This window comes from Phyllostomus discolor, chromosome 13 (assembly GCF_004126475.2).
Source record: "Phyllostomus discolor isolate MPI-MPIP mPhyDis1 chromosome 13, mPhyDis1.pri.v3, whole genome shotgun sequence".
Lineage (NCBI taxonomy): Eukaryota > Metazoa > Chordata > Mammalia > Chiroptera > Phyllostomidae > Phyllostomus > Phyllostomus discolor.
The window spans coordinates 46039137-46065227 of NC_040915.2; the positions used below are offsets into that span (position 1 = coordinate 46039137).

General features: G+C 53.5%; 1 protein-coding gene and 1 long non-coding RNA gene across 3 annotated transcripts in view; one reads left to right on the forward strand and one right to left on the reverse strand.

Annotated features, from left to right (window-relative positions):
- Nucleotides 1-26091, forward strand: part of ALDH2 (aldehyde dehydrogenase 2 family member) — a 39910-nt gene that overhangs the window by 12893 nt on the left and 926 nt on the right. Inside the window, exons 4-15 of one of the 2 annotated variants that reach the window (XM_028528252.2) lie at nucleotides 6312-6416; nucleotides 7712-7852; nucleotides 8910-8989; nucleotides 11288-11399; nucleotides 11845-11973; nucleotides 12376-12489; nucleotides 13787-13889; nucleotides 14451-14635; nucleotides 15904-16068; nucleotides 17777-17934; nucleotides 19476-19590; nucleotides 21682-22087. In XM_028528252.2, coding sequence (XP_028384053.1) covers nucleotides 6312-6416; nucleotides 7712-7852; nucleotides 8910-8989; nucleotides 11288-11399; nucleotides 11845-11973; nucleotides 12376-12489; nucleotides 13787-13889; nucleotides 14451-14635; nucleotides 15904-16068; nucleotides 17777-17934; nucleotides 19476-19590; nucleotides 21682-21714 — 1440 coding nt within the window. In that variant the 3' untranslated portion in view covers nucleotides 21715-22087. Of the gene's footprint in view, nucleotides 1-6311; nucleotides 6417-7711; nucleotides 7853-8909; nucleotides 8990-11287; nucleotides 11400-11844; nucleotides 11974-12375; nucleotides 12490-13786; nucleotides 13890-14450; nucleotides 14636-15903; nucleotides 16069-17776; nucleotides 17935-19475; nucleotides 19591-21681; nucleotides 22088-26091 lie in introns of those variants that run through there. The other variant, XM_036014726.1, reaches the window with a different exon arrangement.
- Nucleotides 8867-23350, reverse strand: LOC118498038. Its single transcript, XR_004900557.1, has 2 exons — nucleotides 23133-23350; nucleotides 8867-9047 (listed from the first exon to the last, which is right to left on the reverse strand). It is a non-coding gene; the product is annotated as an uncharacterized LOC118498038 (long non-coding RNA).

Consider the following 26091-nt stretch of genomic DNA (forward strand, 5'->3'; position numbering starts at 1 on the left):
CTCTTGTTTGGGTTAGGAAGATTTCAGGACGAGTTCTCCTTCCGCCATTCACCAGCGGGGACCGGTGGGGGTTGCTGCTGACGGCCAGGCTCCCTGAAGATCGACATGTCTCATCCTTTGTGGGTTCAGGGACACACTTCTATCAACGTACCTTTCTTTCTTCCCTGACTTGGAGAGCAATTCAGGTCTGGAAAGGCAACGCAGAGGAAAACCCAAGGGGCTGTGGTTTCAGCAAAGCAATCCCTCCAGAATCTCGCGTGGCTCCTGCTCTCACTTTCAACGTCACCAATTTGTGTCGGTAGATGTCACCAATTTGTGACGCAGATGAAAATATTGTTAGACAGTTTCACACTCTGAACTCAGGGTGCCTGCCACTTGGAAGTATCAGTTTGGGCAGGTTCATTCATTCACCAGACATTTCCTCAGCACCCCCAGTTCCAGTGAACGGAGCAGACGGGATTCCCTGCCCGGGGAAAGCTTGTACCGTGGAAGGTAGAGACACACAAACAAGTAAGTGAAGTGCCTAGTGTGGCACAAGGCAGGCAGTGTTATGGAGAAAAAGAAGGCAGGAAAGAAGTTATGGAGGGTGGTACAACTACTTAACTCTGTGCCTCAGCGGCTGCATCTGTAGAATGGGGTGAAAACCCCGTCTACATCAACGGGTTGCTGTGAGGATGAAATGGGGTCGTCCTCGGACAGACCTTAGCAACTTCCTGGCTCACGGCTACCGGTGTCCCCATACTTAATGCAGCCTTAACTGACAGCAAGGAGCACAGTGATGCTGTTGAGCTTTTTAGGTAATGGTGCCATAACTCCATTTAAAAAATATACTGTATTTATTTATTTTTAGAGAGAGGGGAAGGGAGGGAGAAAGATAGGGAGAGAAACATCGATATGTGAAAAATACATCAATCAGCTGCCTTTCACATGCCCCCACCTGGGGACCTGGCCTGCAACCCAGGCCTGTGTCCTGACTGGGAATCGAACCGGCGACCTTTCAGTTCGCAGGCCTGTACTCAGTCCACTGAACCACATCAGCCAGGGCGACGTAACTCCAATTTTATGTGGGTGCTGTTGGAGTTGTAACTGGTTTCCTGAATGGGAGTTTGGGGGTGAATTAAATTTGTGTCTCTGTTCTTCGCCTCTTGACCATAGCACTCAGGAACTAAAGCCAGGACTGACAAAAAGGGAAACAAGAAAGGCTCTCTCCAGCCCTGACCTGTGTAGCTCAGTTGGTTGGGCGTCGTCCCACGAAGCGAAAGAACGCGGGTTTGATTCAACCCGTGCCTAGTTGCAGGCCGATTGATATTGTTCTCTCTTTCTCCCTCCCTCCCCCTCTCTCTAAAAATAAAATAAATACACTCTAACAAACAAGAAAGAAGGGCCTCTCTATGAATTTTCTGATTGCAGGAGTCACACGTCCCCAGTACAAAGTGCAGGCGTGCACGTGTGTTGGGTGGACATGTGCAGGTTTCCCCAGATCCAGTGGTTTTCGATCCCTTACGATCCATCAGACCCTGTGCTGAGGACCTCCACCTGCGTTTCTGCCTTGCGTGCTACCAACGACTCCGTGTGCCATCTCACAGATGAGGAAACCAAGGCTTGGGCAGGTCAAGGTCACAGAAGTATGAAACCAGGGTTCAAAGTTAGCTCTGTCCAGTCACTCTCAAATGCATGCCCTTAGCCACATGCTGCCTGGCGACCAGGCATTCTGGTCAGACAGCTATGTGAGGACTGAGGGGACAATCGAACGGAGTGTTTGAAACTAGGAGGGAGGAGCCGCGCCTGTGTTCACATTTGTAATCATCACACTGAGATTAGGGTATGATTGTTACTCAGTAAATATTTACTGAGGGTGTGAATGGCCACCATTTATGAAACTGATTATAGTTTGTGCTCCAGTAGCATGGAATGGGAAACAAGTATTTCTACTCAAAAGAGACCTTTTTGCAGAGTTTAGGAGTTAACGGGAACAGGAATGTGGGGACATGCAGGGAGTGCTGAATTGGCCGAGGGAAGAGACAGCAGCAAGACAGGGGTTGCCAGCCTGTAAGCCCATACGCGCATCGACAAATTGAAGCCATGCCTGGCTGGCCGTCAGTCCACAGTAGAATCGGCCCTCCCATCTCAGAAGTGGGGGCGATCCAGGAATGCAGGACGAAAGGTCCTGGTGAGTGGGGAGAGGACAGCGGCTGGGGTCAGGTGCCAGAATGTCTTCAGGAAGTCTGGGGGAGCTGGCTGCTCTCGGCTTTAATCCCAAACTAACCCGGAAGTTTCTGGATAGTGTGTGGAAAAGTGTGAATGCATGTGGCATTCCATGTTCACCCTGAACTTTTTCTCTTTGGGATCTTGTAATACAAAAGATAGCATCTGCTTTCCATCGGACGGAAGCTAGCCAACTGCCACAGAAAAAGCAAATGACAGCAGGAGTCACCAGGACTGAGGACCACAGCCTCTGCTCGCCCACTTTTGGGGGAAATAACATATTCCAGGCATGTAGATTTCCTAGGTAACAGATCTGTAACTCTTTCATGCATTAAAACTTGAACTAAAATCTTTCTAGAACGTGTCCTGCCTCCTCAAATTGGAGCTACTGAATGTCATTGAACCTTTTATCAGGACCTTGGACAGATAATGACTGTCCATTGTCATGCGGTGGAGGTGGCATGGGACTGTCACTTTGTCAGGACCCTGCCGTCCTGTTCCTAGCTCTGCTGTCCCTGCCCTAACTTCTAAGCCACGCCTCCCACCCCCAAGTTTCTGTTTGCAATGCCTAATCCACGGGGGCCTGAAAAACAAGACAGACACACCGGGCAGCCAAGGATCACGCTATTCTCTGCCTTAGCAATTCTGGTCTTTATACTGCGACCTGCCCCGAGTCCGGAAGGTTCCGGAAGGTTCAGGTGAAAGGGAGCTTGCCGCAGCAGCGCGGTGGGGAGCGGTGCACACTCGTCCCGAGAGTGTTGGTAGGAAATGGCTAAATCGGCTGCGGTCGGTCCGTGTTGAGGAGCACCCGCCCTGCTGCAGGAAGCAGTACTGGGGCGGACCTGCCTGTGGGACTGTGTCCCAGATAAACCGTTATTGAGAAAAGCGGGTTACAAAATAGAAGTCCATGATGCCCACTTGGAATGGACGCCCTGTCCCCCCACTCCTGCCCCTGCCATCTGCCGCTCCCTCCAGGGCACCCTGCACCAGGCACACACCCAGGGCCCCTCTGCTCCGCGCCCCCGCCGTCACAGAGCCCTTCCAGCTGCTGGGTCCCGGTCCAGGGGTCGGAGCCTCGCCCTGCCGTGGGTGTCGGTGTGCTGAGTCTTCCCCGCCCAGGATGTCAGCTCGAGGAGGCAGGACTGTGCTGTTCCACTCAGTGCCTGTGTGCACGCGTGAATCCAACGTTCATGACTCAAAGTGAGAGCTACTAAAATGTACAGAAAATAGAGCATTTTGACGGAAAAGCTGTGTGAGTCTGGCCAGCAGTCCAGCACCCGAGCCCTGAGGGGGCTGGGTGCGGCTCTGCTTCCGGAGGCTGACGAGGAAGTGTGCGCTGGGAGGGCCCCGCCCCCGGCCCAGAGCTAAGCCTGTTGTGTAAGCCAGGCTTTGGGATCCTGGCAGGAGGTTCTGATGCATTTGTTTTGCAGTTTTCCCTTGTGTTTATTCAAGAGAAGTCGCTGGGAAATTCCTCACTGGAAGCAGAACTTAACTCAGAGGCTCAGTTCAGTTCGTGAGAACCTTCCTACCTTGGCCCTGATCCCCAGGAAGGGAAGACCACTGAAGTCTGGCTCTAGGAGAAGGGGAATGGGAACTCCAAACAGAAGGAAGATCCCAGATTCCTGCAAACCCAGGATTATCTTACCCCTTAGGAGGAGGGTGGATCAATGAAAATTCAACAATGGAGACTGACTCAGCAAATTCAGGGCTTTGAAAGGCAGAGCCATGCCAGGGAGTGGCCTTCCCAGGGTTCTCAGGCTACGGTCAGGGGCACAGGGTGGCCCTGCCCTGGGAGGAAGGGGTGAGGACAGTGGGAATTTAGCCAGACTGGCCTGGCTCTCGGGTTCATCCCTCCTAATCTTTGCAAGATACTGAGTAAGCCTTTTTCAGGACAAACTAACTTAGTACGCTGCCGTGCAGGGAGCGATGCAGAAAGAGGTGTGCACGCCAGCCCGGCCCGGCCCGTGCCCCTAGAAACCTCACACCGGAGAGGGCCACGGGGCCTAGAGTGGCGTGAGTGCAGGGCTGAGACCCGCTGTGAGCAGGGCTGGCTCAGGGGCTTCACACCCCCTGCTGCATTCAACCCTCACTCCAGCCCCTGGACCTTTATCCCTGGGGACTGGTGGACCCGAGGTCACAGGGCAGAGCCAGAATTCAACCCAGGACTGTCTTGCCTAGAGGCTGGTGCTGTTTACAGCACCCGGAATAAAAACTCAAAGACAGACCTGCAGCGGGGCAGTGAGTAAACCCCAGGATGGAACGGACATGACCAGCCTGCCTGTCCTCCTCCCGTGCCTCAGGGAAGCGGGTGGGTGTGAGGCTGTGGGACCCGAGCCTGTGCTCCATGTGCAGGGCTCCACCAGGGCATGGCCAAGTGCGGCCTGAACGCAGGTCTACCTGGCTTTGGGCCTGAACTCCGTCTGCCGCCCCCCACTGACCCCCCACCACCGAAACTACCCTGTTCACCCACTTCTCAGCCCTCTTGCTCCTCCTTGTGGAAGAAACACAGGTGTAGTTTTCCTTAAGATTAATGATCAACCAACTAATCTGAAACCACACAAACAGCTCCAACAACGTGACTGATGTTTGCCCACATTCTCCTACCAAATGCCGACAGCCTGTGACTAGGTGCGCGGCTGTGGCTCCACTGACGGTGCGGTAGGGACTGCACGGAAATACCAAATGGGAGCCTCCTGGGAAAGTGACCTTTGGCAGGCCCCTTCCTGCTGGGCTCCTCCTGTCACCACCGTCATTGTCAGAGCACTACACACTCACTCCACAAAGGCTTGACGCAAGCCCTTGGAACCCTCGCGTGCCTTTTATGAGGGGGCGTTAGAGAAGACTCCCAGAGGTGCGGGGAGGTGACGGGCCTCACGCCATGTGACTCAACTAGGAAGAAAAGTGCCGGGTGCATCCGGATTCTAGTCCCCGCCCCTGCTCTTGAGCCCGAGCCGGGCCGCCCTCCTTGGCCCTGCTGGCCCTGCAGTCTTGGGCCCTGGACTGAGCTCAGCCCTTGGCTGTGTGTGGCAGCTCCTTTTTAGCAGCCGGAGCTCGAGTCAAGTGTCTGCCCCTCAGAGGCCCTCCCCAGCCATCCCAGCCATCCCAGCCGAAGTTCTCCGTCCGCTCCGCTCTCTAGTCCCCTCCCTGGATCCTGTTCCGCTCCTCTGCACTCACCATGAGGCTGCCTGCGTGTGTTTGCCTCTCTGGCTTCTGTGCCCCCCAGAACGCCAGCTGTATGTGAGGAACGGTCCTCACTGGGTTCGGTTTCCGCTGTGTCCCCAGCCCTCGAACGGTGCCTGGCACATCGCAGGTGTTCACGAACTATTTGCTGAGTGGACCAAAGACTAAGCTACCTTGGCTCTCGCCACAACTCTGTGCTCTGGCGTGTCAAAGGAAAGATGGCTGCAAATTCTTTGCAGCTCCTCCCAAGGAGAGCTGGAGGCTCTCTCCCCCAGGTCCCGCTCCATGAACCTGGACTGAGCCTGTGACTCAGTGTGACCAAAGGAATTTGGTGTCAGAAATGAGGCCACGTGACTTCTGAAGCTAGATCTTAAGAAGCCTATCAGCTTCTGCCCGGGTCTCTTGGAACATTCTTTCTGTGCAAGCCAGCTGTCACGCGAGGTGTTTGACGAGCCCAAGTCCGCCATGCGGTCAGGAAGCCCAAGCAGCCATGTGGTGGCAGACACGAGTGAAGAAGTCACCTTGCACGTCCAGCCCCCACCTCCCCCTGCCCCCCAGCACCCTCACTTGGCAACCACACGAGCGAGCCCACTCGAGCCCTGCCCAGCTGAGCCCAGTCAGTGGACACAACTGTGAGATGACGACAAGTCAATTTAAGTCACCACATGTCGAAGGGATGTTACCCAGCAGCCCATATAGACAACTGATAAGGAAGATAACTCTTCATTTTTCAGATCAAAGAAACCAAGGCACTGAAAGATGGAAAGACTTACCTGAGGCCAGTTGGTGAAGGGGGTCCTCCAGCTTGGATTACTCTGAAGCTCATTTACATTTGTTCTTTCTGGGTTTTTTTTTTAACATCACACGTAGTCAGTTTTGGGTTGAGAACTGCCTGGTCCTTAAGAACTTCTGCCTTCTCATTGCAGATCTTCATAAACAACGAGTGGCAGGATGCTGTCCGCAAGAAAACATTCCCCACTGTCAATCCTTCCACCGGGGAGGTCATCTGCCAAGTAGCCGAAGGGGACAAGGTGAGAACCGGTGACTTACCTCGGTGAAGGCCTGAGAGGGGTGGGGGCAAGCAAAGATCAGTTAATTTTTCACTTAATTTGTTTTCATATGACTGCAACTGTACCGTGTGTGTATTACTTTCATACCTAAAAAATGCCAATTAAAATTTCTGAGTAAATGAATCAACAGAAACTCTTTGTTGCAGGCAAAAATGCTAGACTGTACCCACATTCACTAATTCATAGTGCCATGGACTGTGCACTTGGAATTGCACTTGAGAACATCTAATCCATTCTCTCCTTTTCAGACCTGGAGGGAGTTGCATGGCTAGATGGAAATCATTTTTTTAAAGATTTTATTCACTTACTTTTTAGAGAGGAGAAGGGAGGGAGAAAGAGAAGGAGAGAACATCAATATGTGGATGCTTCTCACATGACCCCCACTGGGGTCCTGGCCTGTAACCCAGGCATATGCCCTGACTGGGAATCAAACCTGCGACCCTCTGGTTCACAGGCCAGCACTCAACCACTGAGCCACACCAGCCAGGGCAGATGGAAATCTTTTTGAGCAGAATTTGGATCTCCTGAGATCTAGCTCTGGTGTTGGTAGTATGTTTTGTTTGCATTATATATACTTGTAGTAATCAAGTAGTAGTAGTACTTTTAAAACTTAAAATATAGACGTTAATAAAACTATTTCATTTTCTTGAATTGAAAAGGCATTAAAAATAATTCAACAATGCCTCCTGCCCTCTGCTCTAAGACAGTCTTCTACATTCATGATGAAGGCCTTTGCTAAGAGCAGGTGTGAATACTCCGGCTTGCAGGGTCGTCTGGCGTAAACGTGGTTAATGAAAACTGTGCTTCCCCTTCCTGGCACACATCTCCCCGCGTGAAGAATACTAGCTGGGCTGGTCCCACCCACTGCTCCCCCGAGGGGAGGGAAGCCGGGTCCACCTGCATTTGTTGAACCGCTGCCAGCCGTCTGGGGAGGAATGGTTAACTTCACGGGGCTTACTTTCTTAGGAAGGGGGAAGATGCTCAAATTCTAACCACTCCGGAGTGTCTCTCTCTCCAAAACTCATTGGGGGATTCTGAAGTGAAAATACAGGAATGGAAACTGTCGGGGTCCTCGTTCGCCCCGTGACTCCTGGAAAGGGACGCCTGAAGCCCACCAGGGGGTGCCCTTCCGGGCCGGGAAGGACGGTCAGGGGCAGGTTTCTGCCCTGGCAGGGCCTGGCGGGCAGTGGGGTGGGCAGTATTTGGAGGTGGCTATTGCTGAGAAGGCCTGAGCTGCCTTGCTGGGTGTTTTCCAGGAAGACGTGGACCGGGCAGTAAAGGCTGCCCAGGCTGCCTTCCAACTGGGCTCGCCCTGGCGCCGCATGGACGCATCCGAGAGGGGCCGGCTGCTGAACCGCCTGGCCGATCTGATCGAGCGGGACCGGAGCTACCTGGCAGTGAGTTCTCCGCCCCCTGCCCTCTCGCCTCACGAGGCGAATGGGTTCACAGCATCCCACACACAGCCAGGAAGGGGCCACACTGCTGACAAGTAACTGGTCAGATTGGCGTAGGCTGGGCCCCTTGGGGATATGCCCCACACCAACCAGAGGAGTCTCCTAGCATCTCCTTTGATGCAGTGGGTTTGGCTGAGAAAGGAGGACACTGGGGAAGAGAGAGGAGCCATGCTGGGGAGCTTTCCCAGGGGGAAAACCCCAGGATGGATACCTCTCCTGGGCCTTCTCCCTGGCTTCCAGAGGCAGAAAAAAACAATGCCCTTTCCTCTCCCCAATCTATTCCTTAATGCAACCAGAGTGAACCTTCTAGAAGGCAAATTATAGCACCCACCCCTAGGCCTTCCATGGCATCCTGTATCCTTAGGGTAAAGTCCTCTTCCCTCGACATGGCCTGCAAGGTCCCGCCTGGTCTGGCTCCATCTCCCAACTCAGGCTGGACCGTGGTCCCCGCACACAGCTCAGCGCACCTGCCTCCCCTCCACTTCTCCACTACCGAGCTTCTTGGAGCATCAGGGCCTTTGCACAGGCTGTTCCCTCCGCCGGGGGTGCTCTTCTCTTCACCGATGTTTGTGCCTTCCCCCTTTGCCTAGTCACCTCCTACATGTCCTCAGTCGGCGTTTCTCAGACTGCCCTTCTCCTTCCTAGCCCTCCTGGCCCACGTGACTGATGACTCAGGTCTTCCTTCCCTGGCTCTTGACTCGGGAAGCTCCTTGTTTGTCTCTGTATTCCCAGTACCCGGATCTGGCGTAGAGTAGAAACTCAAAAAATGCGTTTGTGAAATGACCGAATGAGAAGTTGGTGAATTGTTCCTCCCATCCCCCTCCCCGCTGCCTTTGGAGGGGGAGAGGCAATGGCCCAGAAATGCCGCAGCACTTCGGTGGCCCCAAGTGGCCACAGGCCCCTCTCAGTCCATGCTGAGCCTCTGCACTGCTTGTCCCTCATTGGCTGTGATTCCTCCCTGCGCCAGCATGCCTGTGCTGATCCCGTTCTCCTCTCCCAGGCCTTGGAGACGCTGGATAATGGCAAGCCCTACATCATCTCCTACCTGGTGGATTTGGACATGGTCCTCAAATGTCTCCGGTAGGGCCTCGGGCTTCCTGGTCTTTGTCCTGGCCGGGCCGAAGGGGCGGGGGTGCAGCTGGGGGGGTAGAAACAGAGTGATGTGAAAGGATCACGAGACTCGGAGGAACGTATTCTATTAGACGCAGTACTGACATTGTAATCTGGGCACAGAAGTTTCTTTTGCGTTTGGAGTCAGTGTTGGTAATTTATGTTTTAGTTCGATTTGTCCATATCATCTAGGTTCCCTAGTTGCTGGTCTCAGTTGTTCGTAGTATGCTCTCAGAGCCCTTTTTATCGCTGTGAGTAACGTCCTCACTTTGTTTTCTGATTCCAGTGATCTGTGTCCCCTCCCTTTCTCCCTAGTCTAGCGGAAGGCCCTAGTCAATTTTGTGAATGTTCTCAAAGAACCAACTTTTGGTTTCATTGATTCTTTCCATTCTCCATTTCAATGGCCTCTGCTCTAATCTTCATTATTTCCTTCCTCTTGCTAGCTTTGAGTTAGTCTGATCATAAACATTTTTGTGATCAAGAAACACAAGATGAGGAAGGAGGGCTTTGTGGGAGCTCTCTGTCGGCAGCAGAGGCTCGGTCCAACTTGGGCAATGCAGAGTCAGGACTCTTAAATCCGGGAGGTCGCTGAGTGTTGCTGCTGCCCACCCCCGCCCCTAGCTTCTTTCCTGACTGCCAGCAACCTCCTTCAAGGCCAGTCTCTGCACACTGGAACCTGGGGTTGCTTCTGGTTTGCATGATTCCAGCCAGACGAAGTGGCAGTCTCTTAGTCCCAAAGCCAGATTCCTGGAGGAGGGACCCTGAGAGGCTGGCCTTGAGTCTGACAAGCTGCAGTGCATGCGGGGGAAGGGACCACTGTGCAAATACCAGCTGTTCCCCTGGACGGAGGTGGAGAAAGAAGCAGCACCAGAAGAGTCGGGGTTGGGCAACATAGCAGATTCTCACCCGGGGCAGTTGTGTCCCCGGGGGGACAGTGGGCGGTGTCCGGAGACATCTTTGGTTGTCACAACTAGGTGGGAAGGGGTGCTACTGAAACCTAATGTGTAGAGGCCAGGGACTCTGCTAAATATCCTGCGATGCACTGGAAAGCCCCACACCACAAAGAATCATCCCCCCGCACATGTCAGTAGGGCCAAGTCAAGCACCTCGCTCTACAAGGATGCCCCAGAGAGAGCAGCCTGGCGCATCTGGGCAGAGGCCCAGGCCTCCCTGAGTTTTAGCAGTATGCCTTCGTGCTGATTAAAGAACTGTTCTGCCCTGGCTGGCGTAGCTCAGTGGATTGAGCACGGGCTGCGAACCAAAGTGTCACAGGTTCGATTCCCAGCCAGGGTACATGCCTGGGTTGCAGGCTATAACCCCCAGCAACCGCACATTGATGTTTCTGTTTCTCTCTCTCTCTCTCTCTCTCTCTCTCTCTCTCTCTCTCCCCCTCCCCCCCTCTCCCTCTCTCCCCCTCCCTCCCTCCCTCCCCTCTCTAAAAATAAATAAATAAAATCTTAAAAAAAAAAAAAGGATAGATATAAGATAAGGAAAAAAAAAGAACTGTTCTGAGGCATGTAAAACACAGGTAATACAGACCTGGGAGGAAGGGAACAGCCATGCCTCGGCATGTGTAGATTGGCAACCCCCAGGCTGTTTTTCTCCCCCACATCACAAACCCGTATTCACACGCAGGCCAACTCCGGCCTCAGGCTAACCTTGCCTGACCCACGCACTTCAGTGACCTTTTTACATTACGTGTTTCATCTCTCGTTTTTCCTACTTCCCTGAAAATGTAACTGCCGCGTGCTGTAAGTGCATGCCCTTCTCCGCAGCTCTAATTTGCTAGGTCGCTTGTGTCCCTGTGTGTCTAGGCCATAAGGCTTACAAGGGTTGGGGCCCGGTCGATGACTTGTCTTTCTGGGGACTGTTCAGATGGGTTTGCACGTTTCCACCAGACCCAGTCCGTGCTTGTCAGGTGCTGACCTGTGACGCTCGGCTGGCACCGCAGTCCCAGTTTAGTAAATCTGAAGGTGTGTGAAAAATGCCGATCCCCAGGCATCCACCCCAGAGAGCCAGACTGCGTAAGTGGGAAGTGGGCTCCTGGAATTTGGCATTTTTTTAGAAGCATCCCAGGTGATTCTGAGACCTAGAGGCTGGCTCCCTGGAGTGGATTATTGTAACCTTAGCAGGTAAGTTGTTCTGGGGACAAGGCAAGAGCGAGGGCCATTCTCAGGATCACTCGGTTGGAAGTTTCTTTCCTTCCTGCCAGAGGCGATAGGGGTCCCTGACAGTCATTGATTAAACTTGGACTTTATTTTTTTAAAGTTACTATGCCGGCTGGGCTGATAAGTACCATGGGAAAGTCATTCCCATCGACGGGGACTTCTTCAGCTACACCCGCCACGAGCCTGTGGGCGTGTGCGGGCAGATCATCCCGGTGAGTGGGAGCCTCTGATAGAGAAAGGCAGGTTTCTCGGGGATGCCTCGGGACGCAGCGATCTCCGGCAGGCTCCTGATGGAGAACAGGGGCTTTGACAAAGCCAACTTGGGTTCAGATCCCAGCCCTGCCACGCATGAACTCTGTGACCTTGGGCAAGTCACTCTCCCCTTAAGCCTGAGTTTCCTTAGCTGCAGAGTGGACGTGAGCATGGAACCTGCCTTAAAGTGAAGGGGTGGGGAGGACTGAATGCAACAGCTCTGCGTGGTGCTTAGCACAGACACAGCGCTCGTGGGCGTGAGTCACTGTTGTTTCACCCACATCTGCCTTGACCACCTGCCTTGAACCTATGATCGAGTTAGGGGGAGAAGTCCCTGTTGTGTCTACTCTTTGGGAAGGCACCTTCTGTGGCTCAGACTTTGGCAGTGGCTTTTGTTTATTGCAGTGGAACTTTCCGCTCTTGATGCAAGCGTGGAAGCTGGGCCCAGCCTTGGCGACCGGAAACGTGGTTGTGATGAAGGTGGCCGAGCAGACTCCACTCACTGCCCTCTACGTGGCCAACTTAGTAAAGGAGGTGCGTGGCTGTCCGTGACCTCTAAATGCTCCCGTACAGGCTTGCTCTAAAGGAGTTCTGAGGAGGGGCCCAGAGTCGGGGAGTGTATAGAGCAGGAGCCAACACTCTCCTATCACCACACTCCAGGCGAAGAGGCCCTCTCTTCAAAGACCCCTTTGAATAGTGAAATGGTTCTAAGTGAAGACCGTGGGGGGTGGGGGGTGGACAACAGCCACAGGGAACTCCACGAATCGTGTTGCTTGCTGCCCCATTTAGAATCCCCGAGCAGCACCCACAGACTGCTGGTGCCCCCATGTCTGGGACACGCTGCCGTAGCCCCTCTGGGAAGGGACGTGTGTCCCCTGCCCGGGCCCTTTGGAGTGGGAGAATGACGCCCAGCGTCTCCTGGCTGTCTGCACACAGGCTGGCTTTCCCCCTGGCGTGGTCAACATTATTCCCGGATTTGGCCCCACGGCTGGGGCTGCCATCGCTTCCCACCCGGATGTGGACAAAGTGGCCTTCACAGGCTCCACCGAGGTGAGGCGTCCCCAGGACCTCAAGCTTGTTGGGTGTTTGGCCGGAGCTCTCACTGTCCTGAAAGGATGGTGCGTTCGAGATTAGCCTCTGGGTGCTGTGTCGGGGGTCCGGCCCAGGACTGCCCCTGAGCAGCTGCAGTGAGTGTGCCAGGAGTGACCGTGCAGGGTCACGCCCTCTGTGGGTTGGTGGACACTCCAGCTGCTGTTGGGGGGGCCGGCATCCCATGCGGGGTCAGTAGGCAAGGCTGTCTAGACTTCGTGAAGCCCAGAGCTGGCTGCCGGCCCCAGGCCCGAGCACTGTGGCCGTCTCAGGCGCCTTGACCGGCATTGCCCTGATGGGTACGGAGCGTGGGCTTCGGGGAGACAGAAGTTCAAATTTGGCCCCGTCATTATGATGCGGGTGACTCACTGAATGTCCTTGGAGCTCTGTTCATCGCCTTTAAAATGAGGGTGGCAGTATCCATGTGGCGCATGTTCATTCAACAAGTACAGAGGCGGCCTTGTGCCAGGTCCTGAGAACGTGGAGGTGAGACGCACCCCACCCCTGCCCTCAGTGTCCCACGTGCAGGGGACTGCACTCCAAACGTCGTGGGAGGGAGACAGGGTTGTGGGTGCGAACTGCTGCTGGACTGAGTGTGAATGCTGGTTGCACGTTAACCGGCTGTGTGGCTTGGAACACGCGGCTCGAGCCGTCTGAGATGCAGCTCCCGTACTTCCAAATCAAGGAAAAGGGCTGCCCGGACTGGTGTGGCTCACTGGGCTGGGGGTCCTCCTGCAAACCAAAAGGTCGCCAGTTTGATCCCCAGTCAGGGCACGTGCCTGGATTGTGGGCCAGGTTCCCTGCTGGGGGTGTGCAAGAGGCAACCGATGGATGTATCTCTCACACATCGATGTTTCTCTCCTTCTCTTTCTGCCTCCCTACCCCTCTCTCTAAACATACATTTTAAACAAATCTCAAAAAATCATAAATCGAGGAACAGGGTCACCCCTACCTGCGAGGCCATCGTGAGGACTGAATTTAATGCACGCGAGGCACTTAGCACCGTGCCTGGTGTGTAGGTGGTGCTCCGTGCACAGAAGCCACACGGCTTGTGTCGGTGCCGTCACTGTCATCCTGAGGGTGCAGAGGGTGGGGCCGTGACGGGGAGTGGGTGCCCAGACTTGGTGAAGCGCTCCAGCTTTCTGTAGTCCAGCCACCCACCCCCTCGCGTGGTGGGGTGCTCCGTTCTGTGTCTGTGCCAGCGTTTGGTCCTCTGTCCCCGCACCGAGAGCTTGTCTCTGTTCCTGCTGCCCCGCAGGTTGGCCGCCTGATCCAGGTTGCTGCAGGGAGCAGTAACCTCAAGAGAGTGACCCTGGAGCTGGGGGGGAAGAGCCCCAACATCATCATGTCAGACGCCGACAGTGAGTGTTCTGGGGGAGCAGGTCTGGCGCCGGGGGCAGCCACTGGCTGTCTGCACTGCGGCCCCTCACTGCGGCCCCTCACTGTCCGTGGGCATCGACGTCCGCCCCAGGGCCTCAGGACGGAGGCCGGGCTCCTCAGCACAGCCCTGCGGCCAGCGTGACCCTGGGAGGGGTGGCTCCGTCCTCTCTGCTCCCTGAAATCAGCTGGGGCGGGGGGCTGCTTAGTTGCCCGGCTGCGCCCATGCTTCCTCTCAAACACCTTTTCTCCTGTCACATCCTTTTTCCTGGTCCTGCCGAGGAGCTCCGGGGTTTGCCCTCCCTGGGGCTGCCTTTCCCACCACCTGGGGCTGCCTGGGCTGGTCCCCCAGCCGCCCTTGGCTCTGTCACCACTGTGCGTTGTGGCCGCTATGAGGGCAGGAGGGAGAGATCAGGGCCCTCTTGTTCTGGCACGTGGCCTGGCCCCAGCAGGCTTGCTGGTGGCGTGAAGGGACTAACGGGGCAGGCAGCCCCCGGGGCCAGGGTCATCCTGCTCTCCTGACGGCTGTCTCTCTGCCTCCCCAGTGGACTGGGCCGTGGAGCAGGCCCACCTTGCCCTGTTCTTCAACCAGGGCCAGTGCTGCTGTGCAGGCTCCCGGACCTTCGTGCAGGAGGATGTTTACAACGAGTTTGTGGAGCGGAGCGTCACCCGGGCCAAGTCTCGGGTGGTGGGGAATCCCTTTGACAGCCGGACTGAGCAGGGGCCGCAGGTGGGTCTGGGGTCTGGGTGCCTGGAACCAGCATGGGGAGGTGGGCAAGGCCTGGCCCTCAGAGCCAGTCAGGCAGGGCTTCGAGTCTCAGCTCTGCCGTGTACGAGCTGTGTGTCCGTGAGAAGCCACGAGCCCTCTCTGAGCTGTCATTCTCTCATCCTTAACACCTGCCCTTATGACTCACAGGGCGCCCTGGCTGTGGAGTGGAGATTAACGATAATTGCATTTACATAAGAAATACTAGCAGTGTCTGTGCAAAGGGGAATGCCTGGTTCCCAGACCTTGGTCACCTCTAAAGTGCATCTACCAGAAGGATACGTGCGGATCTACTGACCACGGTTTCCTCCGGGGAGTGGGGTGGAGGCCTGCGACCCTCGGATGGTCTCCACTCCTGGGCTGTTCTGAGTGGTCCTGCTATGCATCTCGACATCTCTCTTTCTCTCTCGTTTCCTTTATGTAATCATTACGGTAATACAGATTTGCATACAAATTTAACTGAACGGTGTTTAAAATATAAGACCCCCCGGCCCCCGTCCATGTCCTTCCCCATGGGCCATCCCCCTCACACGGAGTGAGGTTGCTGGGTGTCCATTGTAACAAAACAGGGGTACGGAATACATGGTGTGTGTCAGTCGGTCATCATGGGTCTGTCCCTAACGGCAGCACGGCATGCGGCGTGCCGTGCTCACGCTGGCCGGCCCCTCGGCTGACAGGCGCTCAGCGCTGTTTCTGTCTGGGGCTTTTACGAGGTGCTCCCCGGTGAACACCCCCATCCGGGTCCCTTTGTCAAGTGCAGAGTACATTCCTGGGAGGTCAGGGGCTGGACCCAAGGGTGTGAGCTTTACTTTTCGACTGATGTTAGCAAGCTGCTGGCCGGAAGAGCCGCACCAGCTTCCAGTCCTCTTTTTTTTGAAAACTGAGATAATGACATAGAACACATTTATTAGTCCTTCTAACAGGGTACGCACATTACGGTGCATGTAGCATATACCCTTGCCGTCGATGTATTTTCTTACTATTTTAAATGATTAGTCATTTCATAGTTGAGAAACAAAAACAATGGGTTTGCTATGCATTTTCTGAGGGCTAAAGGGGTTGTTGAACTTGTCCTTTTATTTACTGGCCCTTTGTACTTCCTCCCCGAGCCTTGCTTACTCATTGGCCTTGGCCCGTTTCCCAGTTGTCTCCTGGCCAGGGTGGCTCCTGGCCTGAAGCTGGGAGAGGTCTGGCTCTAGCATCCCTGTAGCTCTGGGCTCCTCCTCCCACAGGTGGATGAAACTCAGTTTAAGAAGATCCTCGGCTACATCAAGTCTGGGAAGGAGGAGGGGGCGAAGCTGCTGTGCGGTGGAGGGGCGGCCGCTGACCGTGGCTACTTCATCCAGCCCACTGTGTTTGGAGATGTGCAGGATGGCATGACCATCGCAAAGGAGGAGGTGAGCATGGGGCCAGGAACGGGAATGTCCCTAGAAGCAGACAGTCCAGTCTGGCATCTTGACACTGTGACCCAGCAGCTGGCTTTGGGAGAATCCTGGCTCCCTGCCTAGGACAAGTTATTTACAATTCACTTCTGGCCTCGTCAGACTCCTCTTCAGCCCCTCATGGCGACCCACCCGGTCGGGAAGAACATCTCCATCCCCTGGCACCGCCCACGGGCCCATTGTGTTCTGGTCCCTGCGAGCCATGTCCGAGGAACGAGGTCGCCCAGCCTTCCTTGTGGTCTTCATACGAGCTGGGCACCGGGCTGGCCTGAAGGACTGACCCCCCACGTGGCGAGACGCCCTGTGGTGTTCCCCCCTCGGCGCTCACCATGAACACGGGGCCGCTGCTCTGTCTCATTCATGCATGTCACAAACATTGATTGAGTGCCTACTATGTGCCAGGCTCTCTGTAGACCCTGGAGAGCCAGGGATAGCCCAGACACGTTCTCTGCCTTGACCCCACTTCCCCCGGCTGGATTAAGCCCTGCAGCAGCCCTGTCAGGGAAGGTATTATGGTGTCACCCCCTTTCACGTGTAATTCAAAGTAAAATAATATTGAAATGCAAAGTCAGGGTAAGAAAGTCCGACAGAGTTCTGCCTTCTTTTCCCCCATGATTACTTTGGTGCTTTTTTGGCAAATCTCAAATTTCGATTTTCTGGAAGGGTGGGGGCGCTGTGCCCCCGCTTTGCCAGCGCCCGAGGCGTCCAGGCGGCTCACAGTCCCAGCGGCTCACAGTCCTGGCTCCAGCCACAGGCAGCTCCCGGGGTGTTGTCCTCCCTCTGTCGCGACACTTTCCAGTCCCGAGTCAGCCGTTCCCTCCCGAAGCCCGAGTTTCCTTCTGGGACTTCGTGAGAAGGGGCGCCGGGTGTTCTTGCGGTGTCCTGGAACTCCGGCGCCCTCCTCCCCGGTCCTCGCCCCACTCCGGTTTGGCCAGCTTCTGCTCCTGTGTCACAGCTCAGCTGGCACTCCCGTGGCGGGGCCGTCCCAGATGCCCCTGCTCCCCACCACCCCCTCCGCCCGGCAGGTCCTCCGGGGGCTCTGACGCTCGCCACACGGCTCAGAGTGCTGATGTTCTAACCGCCAGGCTGCATTAGGGTCGCTTTCAGCCCCCCAGTCCTCTCCCCTGAGAGGGCCGAGAGCAGCCACCCCCGGCGGCAACGAGCCCACGCAGCTCCCGCGTCTTGGTCTCTAAACCACCCCGTTCTTCACTGAAGGGAACCAGGATTCCGTGAGGACGTGGCTCACTCCAGGAACGGGGCGGGGGAAGTACAAGAAAAACCTGGAGTGTCTTAAGAGCAGAGACCGTACTTTGCTCCCGGTCGTTTCTTCAGCACGCAGTGTGTGCCTTGCTGAATGGCGGGCTTACGTTTTATGACAGTGAAGCTATGTGTAACATGCCGGTAATGCACACGCTGCAGGGTTGTTCAGAAGTGAGCTACGGTGTGTAAAGCCCATGGCTTTACATGGGAGGTAACCAGTCCCCATTAGCCTCCTTCCTTTCGCGTTCCAACGAGCTTGGGAGCGGTCATCTTCCCCTGGGACCGCCAGGGCATGTCTCGGGACTCGTTACCATGTCTGGAGTTGCCTGCTCAGCACTGCGAGAGCTGGTGGACAGCAGGCGGGCCCCTGTCTGCCACTCCCTCCCACTCTGCTCTCTCACAGATCTTCGGGCCCGTGATGCAGATCCTGAAGTTCAAGACCATAGAGGAGGTCGTTGGGAGAGCCAACAGTTCCAAGTATGGGCTGGCCGCGGCTGTCTTCACAAAGGACTTGGACAAAGCCAATTATCTGTCCCAGGCGCTCCAGGCGGGCACTGTGTGGTAAGAGCCCCCCAGGAGCCCCTCACTCCCAGGCAGGGATCCCTGAAGCCAGGGTCTCCCGGAACCCAGTGCTCACATCCCAGAATTCGGGGTACTGGCCCGGTTGCTCCCGGCTCAGGGTGCGTGTGGCACAGCAGGCAGGTGAGAGCTTCCCTGCCTCCGGGCCTCCAGGGCACGTGCCCGTGCAGCTGCTCCTGGGCACGCACACGGATGAGCAGGGGGCTCCCCGCCGAGATGGGACGAGGGCGGGAGACCGGAGCTAAAGGCCCATCACGCGGTCTTAAAGCTAAGCACCTGCTGTACACTCCTGAGGATGGTGGTCATTTTAAAACCCAGACAATACCAGGTGTTGGTGAGGACATGGAGAAATCTGAACCCTCGCACACTGCTGGTGGGAGTGTAAAATGTTGCAGCCATAGGAGAACAGTCTGGTGATTCCTCGGTAAGTTAGACACAGAATTACCAGAGGACCCAGCAGTTCCACTCCCGGGCGTATACCCAAGAGAAGCAGAAATATACATCCACACAGAAAAGTGTGCCCGCATGTTCATGCTCACAGCGGATTATTCACACCAGTCAAAAGGCGGGAGCCACCTACAAGTCCACCAGCTGAGGAACAGCTAAACATAACGCGGTCTCCGAGCACGGAAATGCTATTTGGCCGCAAACAGGAAAGACGTGCAGACACCTGCTACAACACAGCTGAATCTTGAAAACATGAGAATGAGTGGCAGAAGCCAGGCACCAACGCCCCACACTGTGTGGGTGCACCTGCAGGAAATGGCCAGAACAGGCAGATCCGTAGAGAGCCGGAGAGCAGATTAACAATGGCCGCCAGGGGCTGGGGGAGGGGAGAAGAATGAGGGGTACAGGGTTTCTCTTTGCAGTGATAAAAATATTCCGGAATTACTTACTGGTAATAGTTTGTACAACCTTGTAAATAGGCTATAAAACACTGAATTGTATACCTTAAAATGGTGAGTTTTAAATTCAGTTAAAATTTCATGACTTTTTTTTTAAGAGTTTATTTACTTGGTTTTAGAGAGAGGGGAAGGGAAGGAGAAAGAGAGGGAGAGAATCATCAATGTGTGGTTGCCTCTCACGTGCCCCCTACTGGGGACCTGGCCCGCAACCCAGGCATGTGCTCCAACTGGGAATCAAACAGCAACCCTTTGGTTCGCAGGCCCATGCTCAATCCACTGAGCTACACCAGCCAGGGCTAAATTTCATGACTTTTTAAAAACTGCAAAAAAAAAAAAAAAAGCTTAGCAGCTAATTCGCAAAACGAGTTATTAAAGTGAGGTGCAGCCACGCGGTGCTCCCTGCTACTGACGTCCGCCTGCGACCACGTCGTGAAGGATGAAGGTGACCCCTGGGTTTCCTCTGTGGAGCTGCGTTCAACTCCTGCGTGCTGGTCATTACTGTGGTTCCTCCCATCCATTTTTTCTCTATGAAATTTTGTAGCAACATAGGAATTCCACAGGGTATGACACATCCCCCCCCCCCCAGAGTGACTTCTGAAACCTTGTTTCAAATTATAGGGTCAACTGCTACAATGTGTTCGGGGCTCAGTCACCGTTTGGGGGCTACAAGATGTCTGGGAGCGGCCGGGAGCTGGGAGAGTACGGCCTGCAGGCATACACCGAAGTGAAAACCGTGAGTGCTGTGCCGGCGCCCTCTCCGCCCCTCCCCCATGACAGCCCACCGGTGCTGCTGCTGCTGCTGCTGTCTTGTTTTAGGCCAGAGAAGCTACAAAATAGGGCCAAAACCCACGAGAAAGAACTGGAGACGGGGCTGCCACCCAGCCTACACAGTCTTGCTGGGCTTCATCATACGCCAAGTTCTACAGAACCTGAGCGGAAGGAGAGACCCCAGTGGGCCGAAGCGGCAGGGAAAATCTAATAAGAACAGTTACGAGGCATTAGATCATCAAGGGCCATCAGTGGACCCATACCCATACCCAAACTGATTTTGCAGTTTCAGCGATAGGAATGTATAGCCTGAGAACTTCAGAAAGACAAAGAAAGCCTCATCTCCATAAATATTTATCCCAGCATTCTCTCTCCTAAGAGGGAAACATCGGAGGTAACATAAGTGTTCAGTACATTAGGGAGCATCCCAATCACAGAGTACTAAATAGCCACGAAAATGTTTTTGTAGGATATTACAAAATATCCTTTAAAGTGAAAAAGCAGGATACAAAGTAACATGTGCAGCATACGTCCAATTTAAAAACTGTACGTGCACATACATAGATACCCAGGGGCCTCGTTTATAAATATGAAAAAGACAGGAGAGGCGCACTGAAGTGGAAGATTTTCTCTCTGCAACGAACACAAATCGCAGTGTAGCCAGGAAACGTACTCACGGGTCGTATACGAAGGAAAGAGAAAGGGCCGAGCTGGGCTTCCCCAGGACTGGCAGGGAAGGCTCGGGCGGGCAGAGCGGCGGGGCAGCGAGCAGGGCGAGAGGGGGCAGTGGTCCCCGCGCAGTCCCGCAGTGGCGAGTCTGAGGGTAAAGGACTGGGAAGACACACCTAAGTTCCCAGGAGGCTCGCCGGAACAAACTAAACACACCGGCTTATAGCCGACTTCCCCGTCTTGCAAGACCCTTGCAAGGAAGCAAGACCCAGGTTTGAAGCTGACACTGACATGCCACTGGCCTGCAACTGTTGATCAAACAGCAGTTGTGGACCAGGTTATTTAGGTGTGGAGGGAGGGGCTGGGGAGGAGGAGGCCTGAGCCGAGGAACCGCTGTATCTACAGGTGGACTGGAGGCGGGGGGTGGGGGTGGAGGGAATCTGAAAGGAGGAAGCTTGCGCTGAGGTGCTTCCTGGAGGAATCCTGACCTAACAGCTGTGATGCCGAAGGCCTGGGGAACTGAGGTGGGGAGGAGAGGAGGAAGCTTTCGATGAAAGAAGTGGCCGGGCTCGGTTCCTCAGCCCAGCACCCACACGGCACCAGGCAATGTGCTTAGCGTTCGTGATCAAGATTCCTGTATCTTGAGCTTTGGCACTCAAGGGATGATACTAATAAAAACAGGGATTTTCCAGGAGAGAAGTCAAGTTTGCAAGGGGGACCGATGAGAAACTTGCTTCTTTTAAACTCGTTTTTACTGAGTTTACTGATGTTGTACCAGAGTCTGTGCTAGACTTTGTGACGTTTGCCACCTTGACTAACGCGCACAACAACCTCAAGAGGTAGACACTGTGACTGTCCCATTTCACCGATGAGGAGACTCGGCGGGTAGGGGTGAAGTGCTAGCTCAGGACGGGGGGAAGCTGGGATTCGACCCCAAAGCCATCTGGCCGGGAGTGTTCCCAGTTAGCACAGTGAGACGCCTGCGAGCTCCAGCGTGTTACTACCTCCCCCCTTGATTCTTCTGGAGGAACACACAGACCCGGACTGGGGTCTCTCAGCCTCGGCACTATGGACACATGGGCTGGGATAATTCTTTGTTGTGGGGTCTGTCCTGTGCGGCCTGGGATTGTCGGGCAGCATCCCTGACTCCTGCCCTCCAGGTGCCAGTAGGAATCCCCACCCTGTCCCTAGTCCTGTGACAGTCAAAGCTGACCGGGACCGATGAGGAGGCAGAGTGTGATGTCCCACTGGACGCAGCCCTGGTGGCCCCTGGGTTGGCAGGCGTGAGGAGGGAGGGACGCCCTGTGCTCACACTCGGGCAGCACCGGCTGAGGGGGCCTGCAGGCCAGCACGAGCATTTAGGAACTTCTCTGCACTCCTCTTACAGGTCACAGTCAAAGTTCCTCAGAAGAACTCATAAAGAACCACGCTGGCTTCCTTACCCACCTGGGGATGTCAAGTGCAACAAGATCAACAATGGAACCTTAGAAAAACTGACCCTTGCCCTCTAAACCTCTTGCAAGAGAAATTCTCCCACAAAATCTCTTGGATCAAGAAAGTCCCAGAGTCTGAATTCCTTATGGGCGGGTGTGGGGCGAAGGGCACATGAACGGGAAAGCTTTTGAATCTGCAACAATACTACCAGCTTCAGGGCGTCTTTCTGATACACTTTTGTAACTTACCTTTATGAGGGGAAAAGTCACTGTTTGCCACTGTGCTGGCACTGAGGCCACAGCCAGCATCTTGCTTTGTATTCTTCGCTAAAACTCATTAAAAAACAGTGCTCATCTTCACTTCTTCAGTTCTTCAGTAACTCTTCCTTGTAACTCCTCCTTGGCTCAGGAACCCAAGGAAATGCTGCCACAGAGGTGTGGCATCCCTGTGTTTGTGTGGCAACTGCACCCCTCCCTACTATGAGAAAAGAGCTTTTGTGTCATGTATTTTAATTACCGGAGACCTGTGGCCTGTTCACCTGCGGCACGCTCTGTGCCGGGCGCCTAAGGATGACACCTGCACAAGACTCCCGGCCCTGCCCTCAGACAGAGAGCCCCCGTCCCAGTGGTTCTCTGTGCTTAAGTTGAGACACATACCATCAGGTCAGGTGAGGCAGACTCATGCTGGACCAACTTCACGAGACTCATTTGGAGACCAGACGTCAGTTTACTCATTTTTTAAGTGAGGCCTGCATCTCCAGTAACCAGACCTTTTGAGTCTCCTCCTACCCAGAAGACTGCCTTCCTGTAGTCAAGGGACCTGGCCAATTAGGAATTTGCATTCCTAGTAAACTCGGAGGCAGAGCTTCCTGCGTGAGCACTGGAACTGGAGCAGAAACGGCTGACTCGCGGCAGTTTGTGAAGTCAGTGACCATGTTTGGGTCAGAGAGTTCTGTAAGAGTCTGAGGAAAAGTCTGATCCCCTCTTAAGAAAAACAACACCTTTTGCATAATTTTTGCAGACAGTGTCGGGGAAGTAATGAAGCTCATTGTTTGACCCCTAGCCTTACGTCCCTCCAGCCAAGCCTTATCTGATAAATGACCCCAGTCCACAAAAGAATAATTTCACTTATTTGAATAGCACTTCACACTTTTTGTCATATGTGCATATACCTGTATTATTTACTTTTTTCTTTAAATCAACTCATTCAGATAAAAATTTTAAAAAATACCTTATTGCCATATGTTGAAAAATAGCATGTAACTGTAATAAATAGGAGGCATTATGCAAATGATGAAAGCAAAACAATGTTACTACATTTAAAATAATGAGATGAGGTGAACCTAATCACTTAGATCATAGATTCATATACGAGTAAATCTAGTTATTGTACAAATGTTCATACCTGAAAAAAGTGTGTCTCGGGGAGGAGGAGACTAGGGTTTTATGGACCAGCCGTCAGCATCCACAGGACAGCCCAGCTCGCGTTGCTTCACGAGGGAATCTGGTTTTACTGCCAGTGAAACCAAAACTGCACTTTAGCTGTGATGGTCCCAGTGCAGCAGAGGGCAGAGCTCTGCCCGCCCCTCTCCCAGCCTGCTGGCGGCCCCCTCCCGGGGCTGGGGCGGCACCGGGGACAGGCTGGTCGGCAGAAACGGCCGTCCCTGCCCTCGTGGTACTTGTATTCTGTATTTCAATAATTCTCAAAGGAAAATGCCTCTTTACTCCATCAGGATTTAGGGTGATGCCTCACTACCAAGTTAATCCAACATCTCATGATTTAGGGTGAGATTACTTCTGGGGAGGGCTTTGTGTGTTTCTTGTTTTTTACAAATAATCTGTCACTTAAGAATATAAGAATATTTTAGTTGTATCAGAAAACCCAATTCAAACCAGTGTTTTTTTAGCGGGGGGGAAGGTGGCTCCCATATCCCAAAATGCTGGGACCTTGGCTTTGGCCGTGGCTTGGTCCAGAAGTCCAGAAAGTTTCCATCTGTTGGTTCTACCTCTGTCCCTTGGGCTTTGTTTTCAGGCCGTCCCCACCCATTTGCTTTCTGGCAGGTCTGACTCCTTAGAAGAGCCCACAGCCCTTAGGAGTCCTCGCCTCACACCTGCCAGGCTCAGGTCCACTGGCTTCGAGAGCTTTTTGCTGGCCCAGGCCAAGATCTTGAGGTTCACGCTGATTGATCCAGCTGATGTGACATCCCACCCCTAGCCCCAGCCAATCCCAGTGGACAGAGGGATGAGATGTGGTGATTTACTTAGACCCGAGTCATATTCACCCTTGTAGCCTGGAGAGGCACTCTCCACTGAGAAGCAGGGATGGACCCTCCACCCTTCAGATTGGGTCTTTTGTCTGAAGGAGGGGACGCTGAGACTGGAGAGTCCCCTACTGAGCGAGCCCCTACCAACACTTTAGTACTCTCAACAATGTTGCCAAGAACCCTGTTAGGAGTGAACTGTAAAAACAGATGTAACGTTTCTTGCACCTGAGCCCTGTGAATCAGACTCGCTGTCACTTTAAGAGAACCCACCCTTTAAACCGATGAATACAAAGGAAATTGTTGCTATGAAGGAATGTCTATAATGTTGGTTTGACACGCTAGACACTTAATCATCTTGTGCCTTCAGTGGCAGGAACCAGTTAGAACCTTAAGAAGCTGTCTGAAGCAAAAACAAAGTCCTCAGGTTATGCACAACCTAATCTCTCCAGGTATACGGGTGTGGGTCAGTCACAGGAGTATTGGATCTGAAGCTGCTGTTTCCGCCATTAGCCCTCCGGACTAGCCAAGAGGAAATGCTTCCACTTTAGGCAGAATAAAGGACACAAGGAACCTCACGAAGCCTGGAGAACCTGGCTAATGCGGCGGTTTTCCTAAGTGTAAGCGCCACCACGTGGGCATTAAGTGCAACTACAGCGCCATCCTCTCCAAGAGCTGATAGGATAGACCTACCTGCTGATGCCTTTCAAAAACTGTTACACACAACACAGGCAACGTTTGGCAGGCAATGCAAAGAAGGGATAAAGGGGCCAGAGTCACATACCCCAAATAATTAAAGACCAGGACTCCAACAAAAAGCTGTGCCCGCGTGTTCACAGCAGTACTATTCATAACAGCCAAAAGGTGGAAACATCCCAAATGTCCACCACCAAGTGAATGGGTAAACCAAACGTGGTCTATATCCACATAATGTAACGTATTATTCAAACACAGAAAGAAATGAGGCACTGATGCGTGCTACTCATAGATGGACCTCAAAAACGCTGAGTGAAAGAAGCCAGACGCAGAAGGCCACATGTGTGAGTCCACCACGCACACGAAATGCCCAGAGTGGGGAAAATCCGTAGAGGCAGCGAGTGGGCTGGTGGGTGCCAGGGGTGAGGAAAGGGGGCCTTACTACTTAAGGGATACAGGGCTTCCTTTTGGGGTGATGAACATTGGAACTAGATAAGAGGTGATGGTTGCACGACATTTTAAATGTACTAAGTATAACTTCAACTGTTCGCTTTAAAATGGTCTATTTCGTGTCATGTGAATTTCACCTCAGTTAAAAACACAATAAAGCAGCCAGGGTCTCAGAGCTGTTTGGGGTCACTTGGGTGAGCTGCCTACCCTCTGGGCCTCCATTTCCTCACAATCCCTATAGTTCCTTCAGTTCAACCCCTATAGTTCCTTCCTCACTCAGCTATTTTGTGAAGGATAAAAGGGAGCAACACAAGTAATGTAATCACTGATATTGACATTATTTACCTTTTTTGAAAATGAAATAAACGCACATGTTAAAAAAAAATTACTGAAATATAAGTCGGGCTCCTAATCTTGTGGCCCCAACAATGTTTTTTTTGTGCACCTACTTAGTGCCAGTGATTCTGACGCTGCTGGTCCGAAGGCCACACTGTGAGAACTGCCACCCTAGAAAAAAAACACACAGTAGGTCATTCTTTGATCCCGCCTCATAGAAACCCTCATCTTTGCTTTTTACTTTTTATCTTGAAATTATGTCAAACTTACAGAAGTTTTAAGAACAGTACAAGTTTCTCAAACACTCTATTCGGATTCATCCATTTTTAGCATTTCACCCCATTTGCTCTATAAACTTTCCCCTTCTTACTTCCCATATGTATTTTCTTCTGTTTTTTTTTTCTGGACCATCTATGGGAACGTTGCAGGTATCCTGCCCACTTACCTCTCACTACTTCGTGGTGTCTGAATTTTTACCTTGGATGTTCTCTTACATAACCACAGTTTGGTTACCAAGCTTGGAGATTTAATCTGATACGCATTGACAGCATACTTGTGGGAGCTTCTGACAACACTGGAAACACTGGACGGACAGGATTATCCTGGGGGAGCAGGTGGCAT